Source organism: Drosophila eugracilis, unplaced genomic scaffold, assembly GCF_018153835.1.
Source record: "Drosophila eugracilis isolate 14026-0451.02 unplaced genomic scaffold, ASM1815383v1 contig_90, whole genome shotgun sequence".
NCBI lineage: Eukaryota > Metazoa > Arthropoda > Insecta > Diptera > Drosophilidae > Drosophila > Drosophila eugracilis.
The window spans coordinates 9,486,165-9,501,828 of record NW_024573812.1 but is presented as its reverse complement, the minus strand read 5'-3'; the positions used below and the strand labels follow the sequence as shown (position 1 = coordinate 9,501,828).

Here is a 15,664-nt window from a genome sequence, read left to right as displayed (position 1 = left end):
CAAGAACTTACCTTGAATCGATGCGCTGCAAATAGTCCAGCCGGCTCAAATGCAATTCGCGTAAATGGAACAAGTTGAGGAAGGCGACGGCGGGCAGCTGGGAAAACCGATTGCCACCCAGGTTCAAATAGGTGAGGTTCGAAAGTTTCGAGAGCTGCTGTGTAGGCACCATCTGCAATAAAAAAGCAAACAAGTAGCATTTTATTTAGAGAGCATTCAAAACAAAAATGAAAAGTTTAGCCCAGCTCGATCCAATCAAATATTAATGCTAGCCACTCAACTTTAAAAACGTTTTGCGGTCGCTCGAAAGAGCTGTCCTTCAGGCCAAAAAACTTAACAGAAATTGAACACTAAACAGTAAAAGGGAAATCAATAGAAAAGCGCTGCTTAAGCGACTGCAGCGGAAACGGAAACGCGCGTCATGTACTTCCCCTTTTCCGTGTTTTTAGGTTCGTTTTCGTCCATCACTCGCTGCCCAGCAAATTCGTCGGTGTTTTTTCCCTTTTTAGGGGGCAATAAAATCAATCTTGCAACGAATTTGTTACAACTACTGAGACAGCTTCGAGGAGAGTGTGGCATGCATAAAAGAAGAGGTTTCCTTCAGTTTTTTTTTTGTTTTGCGGAAGCGGAGGGCCAAAAGCTTTTGGCTGTAATTTTGGCTGCCACTTGTGTTCACCTTCTTCTACGTCCTTTGTACATCGTTCGTCTCCCTTGCTTTCTCCTCCTTTCTCCGCTTTCCCTGTTTTCCCCGAATTTTCTCTCCCTTAGCGTGTCGGAAGCTACGTGCCAGGCGTCCGGACACGAACACACTCCGCGATAACGTAATGAACTTCTGGATAGGGGGGAAAAACTCCGGGAAAGCGGGAAAAGCCAAGAAAAATGGGAAAAGGGCAGACAGAAAGGTAGAGAGAGAGAGAGAGTCAAGTGTGTGGCAAATGAATTCAAATGCTGGCCAAAAGCTCATAAGGCAGCGAAAATGGTTGAAAATTAAAAGGCATTACGCATACGAAATGTAGGCCATGCCGGGCAATTGTTTAAACAAATGGCAACACTTTTTTAGTCCCCATTATTTATACTGCAACCCCCTCATAGTTATTCTTTTTAGTTTTTGCTTTCTCTGTGTGGGTGTTTTCATGTTGGGACTGCACTCAAAGGAAAACCGTCGACTGCTGGACTAATTAAAAGGCTTTTCCTCGCCAGTTCCCTTTCTACCAGCAGTTCCAGGACGCAGAGCAGCGCGGAAAAGGCGTTAGTGTAAATTGTAGAAAGAGAAAGGGCTGGGTGAAGGCCCAGAGAAGAAAGTGAAATTATATTGACTTTGATTTTTTCAATTCAATTTCCTATTTCCTCTTACTTGAGAGTGGAAAACTATAAGAAGAAATATTGGAAATGTGAAAATGAAAGCTAATTGCCAAGCAATTGCAAAGGAAATAAGTAAATAAATCGCTGGACAAGGAAGAACTTTTCTGAATATTCCATTTTTTTTTACAGCCCACACCTGTGAAAGTTCTCAGACGGAAAAACATAAAATTTTCCAGCAAAACGGTTCTGCAGTTGTGCAACCGTACGCAAAATTTATGCAACAAAATACAAACAGAACTGAATGGAAAAAGCAAAGATAAATAAATTCGGATATATGTATGCTGGGCAACAAAAATAAATGCGAAATATGGTTTTATTGAAACTTTATGCGAATTTGTTCTCGAATATTTTTGCAATTATTCTGTTTAGCCTGCGAGCCGAGTGCCATGATGTTTGTGAATATTTATGCACTTAATGCAAAATCACAACCCACAACAGACACTCACTCTCTCTCTATGGCCTCTCTATTCATCAACAAATATTTTTGTTGAATTATGAAAATGTAAAACTGTCCATAAGTTATTTCAACCTGCGTTATTGAAAAAAAAAAAATGCATTTATTTGTGCGAAAACCTGAATGGGCCAAGCAAATGGAATTGCATTTTGGGAAACACAGAAAATATGCCATATTTTAGTCAATTTTGCAAAATATTTACTTTTACAATTAATTTAGTTTTTTCACTTTATGAATAGGAAATTGAGCGAAATAATTGCTAGAAATATTTTAGCTCTGAAGTTCAAGCAAATAAAATGTGTTTTGAATATAAAAATACTTTAAATATGTCTAAGCTTTCAAAGCCTTCAGCTATTGCCGCGCCCTGAATTTAATAACCACAAATATCCCAACATGATATAATCCTACACCTAATACTAATACCTATATAAACCTTTATTGCCTTGTTAGTAGAAACTCACTCCGTTTATGCTGGCAACTCAACGCACTTCATAAATCATATTCAACCTTTGCATTTTACATGGCACATGAGTTCTTCCCAGACTCCAGACGTTATGCCATTGCACTAGTGCCCTCCGACCCTTCTTCTGTATTTTCTTCGGTAAACTATGCAGATGCAGACAACAATTTCATGCACTAGCCGCATGCCAAAATGGGGCAGAATGTCTGACGGTGGATATATCCTCAGTGCATAATAAAACAACAATCTGTCCAATAGGAAAAAGAATGCCATTTGAAAATACCGGAAGACAGGTTTGCAGCAGGAGGTTAAGTCGGAAGAAAGGGAACAAGGGGGGTTAAGGGGAAAATTTGAGTGGGGGTGGGTGGTTAGGTAGACAGACCGACCGACCATATTTCAACTACAAAATGCCAAAAGGTATTTTAAGTAGTTTCGAACTGATTCCGAGCGCCATAAATTCCTCCGCACCGTCAGTTGCCGTTGACTACGCGCGGTTGCTGCTGCACCTGCTTAGAAAGTCCTTTTTAGCCATCAGACAGGACAACTACACACACAAACACACGCACACTTTATCCCCTCCTAACGACCAAAAGTATATATGCAAGGCACATGGATCCAAAAGGAGGCGATCTGGACTCCAAGGCATTGCATCCATCGGTTTGCATAAACAGGTTACTGCCGTTGCAGCTGCAGAGAAACAAAAGTCTTTCCTTGAAAAAGAAAATCAATATGAAAAATATTATAAATTTTAATTCATTCTTACTGTAATCTATCACCTCTCATAAATGATTAACTCATCAGAATGTCTTATCTTTTGCTGACATAGCTATTTTTTTTCTCTGTGTACAGACAGCCTGTCTGTGATTACATAAAAACGCATTTCTGGAGACTGTGCTTCATTCCCATTTCCATTTTCTGAGTGTGGGATACCGACCAGGACATGCAATTTCACCTTTGAGCAGGGGATTTGCACAACTCAACTGAAAGTTGTGCTCCTCCGTCAGACTGGCATACCATCTGCGTGCCCCAATGATTTGGTTTGGTCAAGTTAAAGACGTGGCTATGGGCATGAAATAAGCCACAGGATGGTTGACTTTTGATTGCCAACATAGGAGATCGTAAGTAAAATGTTTTTATTTATAGTTTTGGAGGTAAAACTTTCAGTAAAGCTTGATTTTAGTTCTTTTACTTAAACATTTTTGAGGAATCCTTTTAAATTTTGGCCTTAAAGTAATAAATTCAACCTACGATTAGCAATTTAGATGTCTCACTATTCGACTTGGCTTTCTTTAAACACATCGCATTATCGTAACTTTAGACTTTAAGCCATCTTTCCCTTTCAGCTTAAAACAGTACTCCTTTGCAATTTAAACTCTTGAAAAGTCTCGAAGACTACATCCATTTTTCTTCCTTCTTCGATTTCACATCTTAGCTTCAGCTTTATCTCGACCTCGCTCAATTTAAGTTCACAATTTTTGCACAATTGTCTGGTCGTAAAGTTCTAAGCAGCTTTAAGCTGGCTCAGTTGCTGGGGCAACCAGTGTATGTATATCTACGGAGGAGAAGGAGGCAGGATGGTGGTAGCATTTAACAAAACCCGGAGAAACGCTAGCCAAATGGCCAAGGGGCCTAAGCAAAGAGTGTGTGCAACAGCACCCACTGCGGCGAAGGAGGCAGCAAAAATCAGGCAACACGGACATGTTTGCATGCATAAATAGCAGAAAGGACATGGCCGGCAGGGAAAGGACTCCTCGAATGCCGAGTGCGTGTATCCTTGGTATCCATCCTAGCCATGGGTGTGTGCAAACGGACAGCAACAACGAGTTATGGTTATTAATTTTGCGTATGCAAAATGCAGCTAAACTCCAGGAAGGACGAACTTAGATGGGGTCGTTCGTTGGAGAGGGGAGTGTGGGAAATCCGCTTTGGCAAAGTGTTGCTCACAGGATTTAGTCCTGGCAAAGTGTCTAAATTTATGAGACCAGCAATACTAGTTCTCTGCGGCCATGGTGGCAAAATGTTAGTGCAAGTTCACACATAGTTTTCGTTTAGAAAAGTGATTTTTTCGAGGATTTATTTGAAAACGTATTTTTAATAATGGCAGTAAAGTTCACACTCACCGTGAGATTGTTATCGGAGAGATCGAGATGTTTTAAGGAGATAAGTCCCTCGAAGGCACTCAGATCCAGCTCGCTCATCACATTGCCCTGCAAGCTGAGGGCCAAGAGCTCCTTTAAGCCCTCGAAGCTGTCATTTCGGACAAACTCGACCAGATTCAAGGACATATCCAGGCTCTTGAGGGCATGTAGATGCCATAGATTACTGGCTGGAACGTCGAGCAATCGATTATTCCGGAACACGAGAACCTCCAGGGTGTTCATGCCCTTGAAGGAGTTATCCTCCAAGCTGACAATATTGTTATTCGTTAGATCGAGCTCCACCAGGGAGGCCAGATCACTGAGAGCGGTGGGATGCACTGTCTCAATGCGATTGAAACTGAGATCCAGGAGCAGCAGATTGGTCAGACCTTTGAAGGCATGTTTGTGCAGGGAACTGACCAGATTTCGGCTTAAGTTCAAAGTTCTCAGCTCAGATTGGTACTCAAAGTTCTTGGAGCCCAGGGTTTCAATGATATTCTGTGAGAGATCCAGGATCTCCAGCTTCATGTAGAAGGGCAGCGAGAACTCCAAGTTACGTATCCTATTCACCGTGAGGTTGATGTATTTCGTTTCCGGATTTAGTTGGATAGGCACATCCTCCAGAGCGGCGTCCACGCACAATGCTCGACTGTTGGCCTCGCCACCCGAGCACTGGCATTTCGAGGGGCAGAAGGCGGAGGATTCCAGAGGCAGGATCACAAGAATCAGTAGGTGGAGGAGCAGCACAGGGATGGCTCCACTTAGCCATGGCCTACTCCTTGTCGTTGTGGTTACTCTTGTGTGGTTAGCCATTTTGTGTAGTCTGCTTTTGGGCGCTCGATAATTATTTGCTGACCAGTTTGTGGTGCGAAAATGTTACCACGATTCGTTGACCGACATCTTGGCAACAGAAGGAGGGGTTCTGGAAGGGAAAGAAGGGAAAGAACAGGAAAATTGGTTAAGCTTTTTAAACAGATTAAATCCCAGCTCCCTAGAGCTGAAAAAATTTACTTAAATAAATAATGACATCTGGTGAAAACTCAACCGTTTGATTGCGGAAATTAATTAAGTTATTTATGTCCATTAATTAAGTAAATAAATCATAAATACAGCAATGCAGTATCTATGAAAGAAAAGGGTTTTCATTGGCAGATTCTGGTTCTTTAATAAAAACAAAGTGCTGGTGGAAAAATCAAATCAACATAAAATTTACAAAGGATACCTCCTTTATTGCTAACTTTTGGAATATTTTTACTGGGCTGAAATTACCACAAAATTCTTCCCCCATTTGGAGGAACAAAAACTTAGTTGCAGAGCCAATTAGAGTTTATTTTAATGAAGATACTTTTTGCGTTTTGAAATGCGATATTTAAAAGGACTCAACGCCTGCTCTATTCTTTTCGCACCTTTTTTTCGGGAGGTACTCTCTATTCTTTGATATATTTTTCTATTTTTTTTTTTGAAAATTCCCGAAAAACTTTTGCGGCAGAAGAGTCGCTCTCTGTACGACATTGCAAGATTTATGTGCATAAGTTGGTAGCTAATATTTCATAAAAGTCGAGACGCAGACAGAGAAATAAAGTGAGAGAGTTAGGTCTCCTGGCGTTAACTTTTTTGTGCTGACAACTTTGCATTCGAAACTTGCTGACTTACCAGACAGGACCAGGGGGGCGAGGCGTTAGGTTAGGCCCAGTCGGCTGCATTTTATGGTCTATAAGTTTTGCATAATGCAGTCGGACCGTCTAATAGTTATGGCCATGATGAGCCACAGCCCACAGAAGCAAAAATAAGTAAGAAGGCGTTTGCAATAGAATTCTAAATGCATATTCATGAAAATTGACTTAAATTGTAATGGAGTTCTGCCGACGAAAAGATACAGCTGAAGTGAAACTAAGCAAAAATGTGGTACTAAGGTCCCTTTTGGCCTTAAATCTTAAGTTTCTATATTTAAGAGAAAAATCTGATTACTTCAAAGGGGATATTAATATTAAGGCTTACTTAAGGCAACCCACATAGTCGAGATTCCTCTTACACCGACTACTAATCGCATATCATCGACCTAAATTACATATTTGCCCAGCGGCAACACTCAATTAAGTAATTAACAAATTATTATATGGAAAGAGGCTAGTGAGCTATTCAATTCCACTTCTGAGTGTCTTTCAGGCTGTGATTTGCATACAAAGGCACAGACACAGAGAAGTAACTGAGTAAGCCCACCCTGCAACCCACAGACACACACACACGCACAGAAATACACTGTGAACAATGGCCTTAACTAGCTGTAAAACAAATAATAAAGAGCAAAACGCAAACTTTTGAGGTTTCATAATGTCAACAAAAGTTAAAAGCTCACTGTGAATCCAACCCCGCACTCTCCTTACCACAGCCATCCTTTCATTCATTCAGTTTGTGGTTCTGGTTCATATTTTACGCTTCAATAAAATTGGCGAAAAAGCCCCAACCTCCGCGGTGGAAAAAGTGAAAATTGTGAAAAATTCACTCCCGTGTGAATTATTAAGTTTCACATGGCAGTTGCTCTTGTTCTTTTCTTCCTTTTAGCAAAAAATACATCTGTGTGTGAGTTTGGGTGTGTGTGTGTGTGTGTGGTAGTGGGAGTGTGTTTGTGTTTGTTTGCAAAAAGCACACAAAGTTTTTAATAAACTTTCGCACGCCAAGCGAACTCAACTTTGAACCCCCTGTGACCCCTCCTTTTGCCCGTCCCGAAAAATATAAAAAAGAACTGTTTGAGCCAGGGGCGGAGGCCTATAAGTGGAAGAGGGGCAAGGGGGTAGGTTCCACACACACAAACAGGCATGATTTCATTGTGGCAAATATTTTGAAAGCAAACTTTGGGGGCTGGCAAGGAGGGGCAGGCAGGCAGCTGATTGCTGGAAATGGTTTTGGGGCCTGTCAAAGGCCAACAAGTCGAAAGTTGCGGCCTCCACTTTGGATGCTCGCTTTTCAATGCAACCCAAAGAGATCGAAGCGGGCTGCCTTTAATGGGTTAATTAAATGAGGGCTAACTAACTCTGCCGGGGAACAAAGAACAAAGAACAGTGCAAGCGAAAAGGAAAAGGAGGTAAGACTTGCTTCATTTTTAAGAGAAAATTTAAGTCGAAGCACAAGATGAAAAATCTGCAAGGATTCTATAGATAGATTTCTCTCAAAAAGATTATGTTGTATCTTATAAAGAAAAAACTTTATAAAAAACATTTTTAATCACATTTTTATCCTGAAAAGGATTTTCCTTTCAAGGCTTACAGCTTTAAGCCAGCCATAATCAGAGACTTGCCTCCGTCGGCTATCTCATCTCATTTGGGCTTGCCTCGCACCTGGATTTTCCTTGCTATTTTCCATTTCCACCACATTCATTCAGTTTATGACTGCAGCTAAACCAAAAATCCAATCAACAAAGTTGTATGTGCTCCCCAAGACAGTTTGCCACCTCCCACCTCCACCCGGTGAATGCCGCCTCTGCCTCTTCAGTTTTATAAGCTTCATTTAATTATATTGACATTGTTGGAGTCTGGTTCTACTTTTTTTCTGCCTCATTTTTGGTTCAGGTGAGCAAGCTTGTTTCCTGGGAAAACTCTCAGGCAGTGACACCCGAATCGAGGGTGTCGTATCCTTATCCCACGTTCCTCATTTCAACTTAAATGCCATAAAAATGAGAAAATAATGTCAAGGCGGGCAGCAGGAGGAGCCAGGAGCCACAGAAAAAGAAGAACTGGAGGAGGATCCACGGCCAGAGCGAGCAACAAATGCTGATAATAGAAATAGCGAGAGTTCCCCAAGTAGAGGAAAAAAGGAAGGACTCGGTGCGCCACGCATAAAGTTTGCACATAAATTTTCCACGAAAAGAACCGCTGAGCATGCCATTGACTTTAAAGGCCACAAATGGCAATCGAGGGGTCGCGGGGGATTCTGGGGTGGATTTGAGGTGAGGTCAGGGTTCAGCAGCAGCAAGCCGAACAAGTAGGGAAATATAGCAGAAAAGCTGGGAAGCTGCAGAGCTGGGAAACTGGGTAGCCAGTCGAGCAATCAAAGGTGAAAAACTTTTGTGAACTATGCGAAGAGCACACAAAGTCAATATTAATATTCACTTAGTCGTGGGGCAAAAGGGCGTCGAGGGGGCGGGGCACTCTGACTGACAATGGCCAGGGAAAAGGCAAATGCCAAGCAAATTGAAAATGCGACGAAAAACGTGAGCTGCCGTCTTAGCAATCCTCGCCCCCCCCCTACACAGGAAGAAAATGTTGGATTAAAGATTGAAGATTACAAACTCATGGTTTTTGCTTACTGAATTTAAAAATGAAAATATAATATTTAAATATATTTCAAAATAAATATATTTAATGTATTAAAAATTATTTTTAGTTCTAGTTTTACTTGAGCTAAGGAAATTCTTAATTTTAAATTCCTCTTCGGTTTGAAAATTTTTTTGGAAATTAATTTTGATTTTGATTTAAAATAAACTTCAACTTTGACTACTTGTTTCTCCCCGTGTAGCAACGTGCCCGAGTGCGTTTATTTTTATCAAGATTAGCATTTGCTCCTCTTCACGGGACCGGGCTCCTCCTGGTCTCCTCCCCTTCAGCCGTCCCCAAAGACTTATTGGATAGGCAAACACTCGGCGATGGCAAAACAAAGAAATGAATTCCCAGATTTTGCACGCACAAATTGTCTCCGGGGACTGGGTGTTCATGAGTCTTGCCGGCATTCGCCATCAAAGATGAATTGCTGTTGTCACCACAGTGCAGTGCTCAAATCTCACGGCCCCTCGATTTCCCCTCCTCTGCCAACAGTTTTCCAACGCTTTCCTTTGCTTTCCCGTCAGCATTTTCACTGCACGCATAATTAATGCAATTGTTGGTCGCTTGGCAGGCAAATAAGAGTTTTGTCGTGTTTAGTTTTTTCGGTCAAAGTGAGTGGTCGGAGTTTGTTCAATTAGTGGCTGCCAAAAAACCGACAGAAATATATGCAAAATGTGTCCTGGCAAAATGGTGTTTTCGGGCAGGAAAAGCTTGAAGTTCTTGAAGAAAACTTAGCTAGAAAACAATTTCTGAGAATCTTTAATAAAAATATACTAAATTCCCCAGACAAGCTTTAGCACTTTAACTTAAACAAAACTCCATCAAGCCAAAAAAAGTCAACTAAGACAAAGGCTTAAAAAAATAGAAAATAAATCAACTAAAACTGCAAATGCTGGCCTGGGAAAATGAAAAACTTTGCACACATGTGCCATGCCTCTCCGCTGACCAAGAATTTTAATTTAATTTAACCTTTTTTTTCAACACTTTGCTTGATTTTGCAACAAGAAGTGGGAAACGAAATGGCTTAATAACCAAGAGACCCGAGGCAGTACCCAAACAAGCGGGCTCACACACATAACATTATTTCATCCGGAGGAGCAGGAGAAAAAAGCTCCCTCCGTAGTCCCCTATTTGCCCCTATTTTCCCCCTTTTTCACTGAATTTGCAGACGCCGTGGCAGACGCCAGACGAGACGCCATGCGGCAAAATAAAAACCAAAATACAACAAAACGGCCACCCAAAAAAAGAAAAACACTCGAGTGAGGTATTTAAAAATATATATATATATCTGTCGGTGTATATATATCATTTCGTTGAGTGTTTCGCCAAGTGGCCGGAGAAGTAAGAGAAATAATGCGACAATTGCATTAAGTCTACAAACGTTGAATGCTGGCAAAGAAATAGAAAAAATAAAATAAAAACTGGGAAAAAAGGAGAAGAGGGTCTGTGGCAAATGAAATATTTTATCTTTATATGCAGCTACGCTTTTTTCGGGCGCTGCGGTGCACTAAATGTTTAAAATGGTTTAGAGATCCTTAACTCGTTTTTATTGTGCCGTGTTATGGCCCGGATAAAGTTGAGTTAGGAGCTAAGGAGTGGGGCAAAAAGCAGAAGCAAGTTTATGCTCCAGAGTGTGTGGCCATCCGCTTAATCTTCAGATGATATAGCAGCGGTTGCACCACTCAAGACCAAAGATCTTTATGGCTGCAGCTATAGGAGGAAAAAATCAAGCAGGCTCTAAGGAAATGGGGTGCTATTGTCAGCCAAAGCTTTCATAATTACAAACTGAAGTAAGAAATCTAAACTAAAAGGCTGAGAAAAGCATGCAATATGTGCTGCCTTTTCAATTATGTTTTTTTGGTAAAAGAAAATTTAACTCTGAACTGAAGAAACAGTTTATTACTTTAAGAAGTACAGAAATATTCCCCCTTATACCCAAAAACCTTTAAATATTTAACCTTTCCGCCCATTCATCGGTAGTTTCCATACGCCTCGTTGGACATTCTAAAAATCGATATTTTTTGACAGCTTTGGAAACATATATATTATATATATATACATGTATAGGAAACGAGTACAACGCACTTTGCGTTTTGGCTGCTGCCCCAAACTCGCCGGAAAAAAGAACAGGAAATAAATGAGGCAGTTGGAATAAAAAAGGGGCAAAAAAGTACTTTAGGCCACTGGCACAATAATTTGGCACGCAAACCTTTTTTCCCTCTTGGTGGGGTGGGGGACATGGAGGTGCCACACATACATACACACATAAATAAAAAATGAAGTGAAATACATTTTGGGGAGCCGCCGGAGACCCGAACCAGTGGCGCACATTAAAAAATTGCCAAAGTCAACTCGGAACGGGACTTTAGGGATATAACACACACCGAAAAAGTGGATATATCTAGATTTGGGGCAGGTCCTTCTCTCCCCTAATGCGGTCATAGTTGGCTTTGCGGATGAACATATAACAATTAGAGTCCCGTTTCGGGCAGTTTCTTTGTTTTGTTGGATTGCCCACTTGGGGGTTGGTTTTTTTCTGGTTGGCACAGCAATGGGCACGAATGGGTTAAGGGCCAGCCATATGACTTTCCATGTTCAGTTAAATATTTGAGTAGATTTCATATTTAATTCACTTCAAGGGAGTCCCTATTTTATGTGCTTCACATTCGCTTTTTTTTTATATTTCTCTCGAAGCGAGGGACTATGCAAATGAGCTGCAAAATTTGGGTCAAAGTTCAGGGAGAGGGTGTGTCCTGGGCGAGTATTTATGGAGGGCCATATGTGCGCCTCGGTAGTGAAGTTGCTCTCTCCAGATAATGTGCGGGTCAGGTCGAGCACATTCGGAGGAAAAAGGGAAAATAACTAGTGGAAAATGTCGAGTTTAATGTTGCATAAAATTAAATTTCTAATGGATAGCCTTTAGTCTGAACCTAATTTCATAAGCAGTGATTTGGCTTTCCCAACGTATTACTTGCTCAACAGTTGTCATTAAGTTCTTGTCACAAATGTACAAATTTCTCATTTATCAAAAGGGTTAAGTGAGTTGGGGGTGTTGGGGGTGTCAACCGCCCTCCCACGCAAAATATGTTGTAAAAATTTCACAGTCAACAAACATAAATTAATTTAACAAATGAACAGAACTTAACAAACACCGAAATACGACAAAAGAGAATCCCAGGAATTTAACCTGAGCACATAAATTTTCTTCACCCCCCAAAAGAAATTTGAAGGCAAAGAAAACAAATGTTCATTAATATGCCAGACACATCTAGGGCAGCCTGGCAGGGGGTGGGGAACGAAAAGAAAATGTGGAAAACAAAGGGAGAAGGAATTTTAGAAAAATTTATTAATTGGCAGCTAAACGAGAGGAAAGAATTAACATGCTCATAATTTTATTAGGCAAAAGTAACACAAGGCTTGGGAAACACACTTCTGTGGCAATACTTTTTGTCAAAAATACACAGAACTTTTTGATAAAAAACAAAGAACGAATTCATTAAGGAAATCACATAAAAAACAAACGGAAAACATTTTGCATTTTCACGAATGCCATTTAAATCCATAAATTACACCAAAGACCCCCGAAAAATTCAAACTGACACCGCTTAAAGCCAGCTGTTGGCGTACAATTTCGCTTAAGTGTTCCTCACTTTCCGAGGCATCAGACATCTGGCCACGCCCCCTCTCTGGAACAGAATGGGCGTAGGGAAGGGAGTGAACGATCTGAATTCATTGCCTTTTAATTGCAGCTGGCAGCCAGAATCGAGAGACTTTTCGAATGTCTGCTCATCGATTTCGGGGGGACTTTCCCAACCGCTTTTCCTCGCATTTCCGCCATTCCCGCTGTTACACATATAAACTCAATTGTTAATTGAATGCTGGCCAAGTTGAGAAATGGGGTTGACTCTCTGGCAACCTGTTGATGCAGCTTGAGTGATTTATGGCCAGGAAATGGAACACCAGAAAGAATGTTAATTTAAGCACAAAATTCAGTTTATAAAGTCAACTTCCCAGCTAACCTTTCCCTAAAACATGCAAATCGATTTAAGGCCACCTTCTGGCCCCACCAATATAGCGGAGTATTTTCATCACAGCCTTTCCTTTTTCCTTATTTTCGGTAAAAATATAAATCAAAAGCAAAATCAATGAAAATCAATGAACTGACTCTCCTGCAGACCCCCGAAAATGTTCAAGCAATTTATTTATAACAGGCCGAGTGTAGCCACAAAGAGGCTCCCTTGAAATGGCCAGAAGGGAAAGTCGGGAAAGCCAAACGCACATGTGTGCGTGAGGAGAGGTGCCTATAATTGAATTATTTTTACGCATAAAATTTATTTATTCATGATGCCTCGTATGTGATTCCCTCGACTGCCACAGAATGCCAAAGGAAGCACGTAAATTCAATTTAAATTTATTTAGTCAAAGCGACCAGTAACCAGTAACATTGCCAGGGCAACGGGCATATATATTTTATGGAGTAATATTTACCGAATGCGGACTTAACTTTCCTTTAGGAAAGGTTTTGACTCACACAAATCGGCTTATTTCTGCCAAGTTTTGAGTTGTTAGAAAACAGAGTCTATCATTCGGAGACTTGTTGCTTTTCGTGGCCCTTTTGACATTGAGGAACGCACTTTCTCCTCGCGTTACTTTTTCCTCTTCATGTCCTGACTTTGACATGGATTTAATTAAATTTTTGTCAAAACTTTTCCCAAAGAACTAGAATGAGAGAAAAAGCAGGGCAGTGGCAACAAACTGTTGACTGGAGTTTTTCCCTTAAAGCGTTTTTCGGCTTGGACTTTTACTTTTGCTTTTACTTGGGTCCCTTAGCCATTTCCCTATTTACCTTACTGCCACCACCACATCCTCCCTCGCCTTGCATTTTTTGCGGAAATGAAGAGAGCTTTTGGCAAATTCCAGAGCTCCGTTCTGGCATTTCCGTGTTGCATTAAAGACTCCCCTTCCAGCGAGTTTCTGGTCAGGAAATGTGATGGAAAGTTCTTTAAATCTGCTCCCAGGCAATGGCAAAACTTCAACAGGTGCTAGGGCCACAAAATTGGTTTTATATGGCATTTCCGCAGTGCATGGGGGAGTGGGTAATTGGAACTCACCTGGCTGTAGATGAAGTGTCCTCCAGTGGGAGTCTGTCTGGCTGATGGTTGCCTGATGGCAATTATAACATCGTTCTGAAAGGGAAACACGAGAAAATCTAGGTCAGATAATGTGGCAAAAGTTGTGGGGCATGTGAAAAACTCAGACTTGTCTGAGGCAAAAAATGGTAAAGAGTTGCATGAAAGTCCCTGCCTTCTAAGGTAAAGTTATGCCTGATAAACGATAACTTTATCGATTGCCCACTCAGTCGTGGCTTTTCAAGCCCGCATCTCTTTGCCCGTTAAGTAACCAATTTTGCTGGCAACTTTCTTTCGGCCTGTCAGCAAAGTTTTCATCACTGTCAGCAGGGCTAACAACTTAACTTAAGTCAGATCGGACATGAAGTTGCTGTTGCACATGCAACACGCTGTTGCACATCAACGAGAATGCGGGAGTACGAAGAGTCTTAAAATTGCACGCATGCATGGTTTTTCAGGGCGGAAGAACCAACTTTTAAGTTAAAATTTAGTTTAATAACTAAGAAATCTTACAAAAATTCTACACTTACTTCTATAACTACTTAAACGCTCTAGAGCATTGCTAAACATTGCTAATTTCTTTTTTGAAACTTCTTATGTCCTTAAAGTATACTTTAAAGTACTTTCTCCATCCCTGGTTTCCCCTTTCAGAACAAACTTTGGCCGAAGTAAAGCGCCTTGGGAGAACAACCACAGCAAAGAGGACACAATCAGGACACGAACTAATCGCCACATCAAAATGTCAGGTGGCATGTTATAGATTTCCTTGTGTTGCCGTACACTTGCAACACTTTTTGCACTAAGCAGCAAGCAACATGACGTACTACGTATGACCTCTTGTCAAGTTGGGGGAAAAAACTTGGCTTGCTCGGCTGTCAGTTGGGTTTCCGTTTTGGAAAATGTTAGGGACAAGACTGACTGTTTGCCAATGGGTCTCGATGGGCCAACCGAGGGCCATGCAACATTAATGAGAAGCATATTCTCGCTTTGCTGCCAAATCAAAGTTACGGCGGGCGACGTTGCGTATACTTGATCTTGTTACACGCCCAGCTAAATGTCAATTTATTTGCCACACTCCAAAACACTAAGCCGACAACCACGGCCACATCCGCATCTTCCCCCTCTTCTCCGCACAGCCACCCATCTCTTTCACTGTCTGATGAGATGTAATCGATGAGCTCTGTGGCCCTTGACTGACTTACCAACGACTGACAGACGATGTCGGCCGAATTCTCTTGGCAATTTGATTAAAGCTCATCGGGGGCAATCGAATTATGATGGAATTTTATGCGCCTGAGCGAAACTTTTTAATGATTTTAATCATCATTTATTCTAATTACATAAGTCCTTGTAATGAGCGGCAATTGAAAGTGCAACCACTTAGGAGATGTTGGCTGATACTTAAGGGGTAACTTGGTTAAATAATTCCAGAAACAAAAATACCCCAAGCTATGAATTTTAATGAAAATGTAACAGCCGGAGATCATTTTAATATAGGAAGTCACATTCCTGGCTTATCTTGAGTATTTTCTTTTCAGCAGCTCAATGTTTTTTAGTTTTGATTTAAGTGTCAGGGTCCCCTGCTAAGAGCTGGGTCATGGCCAACATTATTTTGATAAGCATGATTTCCTACAAAATCAGTTTTTATTGCTCTGCTTTGTGAATGACTCACTACCAACGCTGATAAGAAAACGTCAGTTCAAGCTTTTTATTAACCACAAAGTCATTTTTTAACCTTGCCCTTTTATTTCCTGTATTCATGATCTCTTCCCATATTACTTCCACTTTCATTTGTTACGAAAAAG

The 15,664-nt window shown here is 41.0% G+C and overlaps 1 protein-coding gene across 1 annotated transcript in view; it reads right to left on the bottom strand.

Moving 5' to 3' along the window:
- Positions 1-15,664, bottom strand: part of LOC108112703 (leucine-rich repeats and immunoglobulin-like domains protein 1) — an 88,915-nt gene that overhangs the window by 16,121 nt on the left and 57,130 nt on the right. The window contains exons 2-4 of the mRNA XM_017222924.2: positions 13,842-13,916; positions 4,397-5,336; positions 12-172 (exon numbers count right to left, since the gene is read on the bottom strand). Of these exons, the coding sequence (XP_017078413.1) occupies positions 12-172; positions 4,397-5,227 (992 nt within the window). The 5' untranslated portion in view covers positions 5,228-5,336; positions 13,842-13,916. The remainder of the gene's footprint in view (positions 1-11; positions 173-4,396; positions 5,337-13,841; positions 13,917-15,664) is intronic.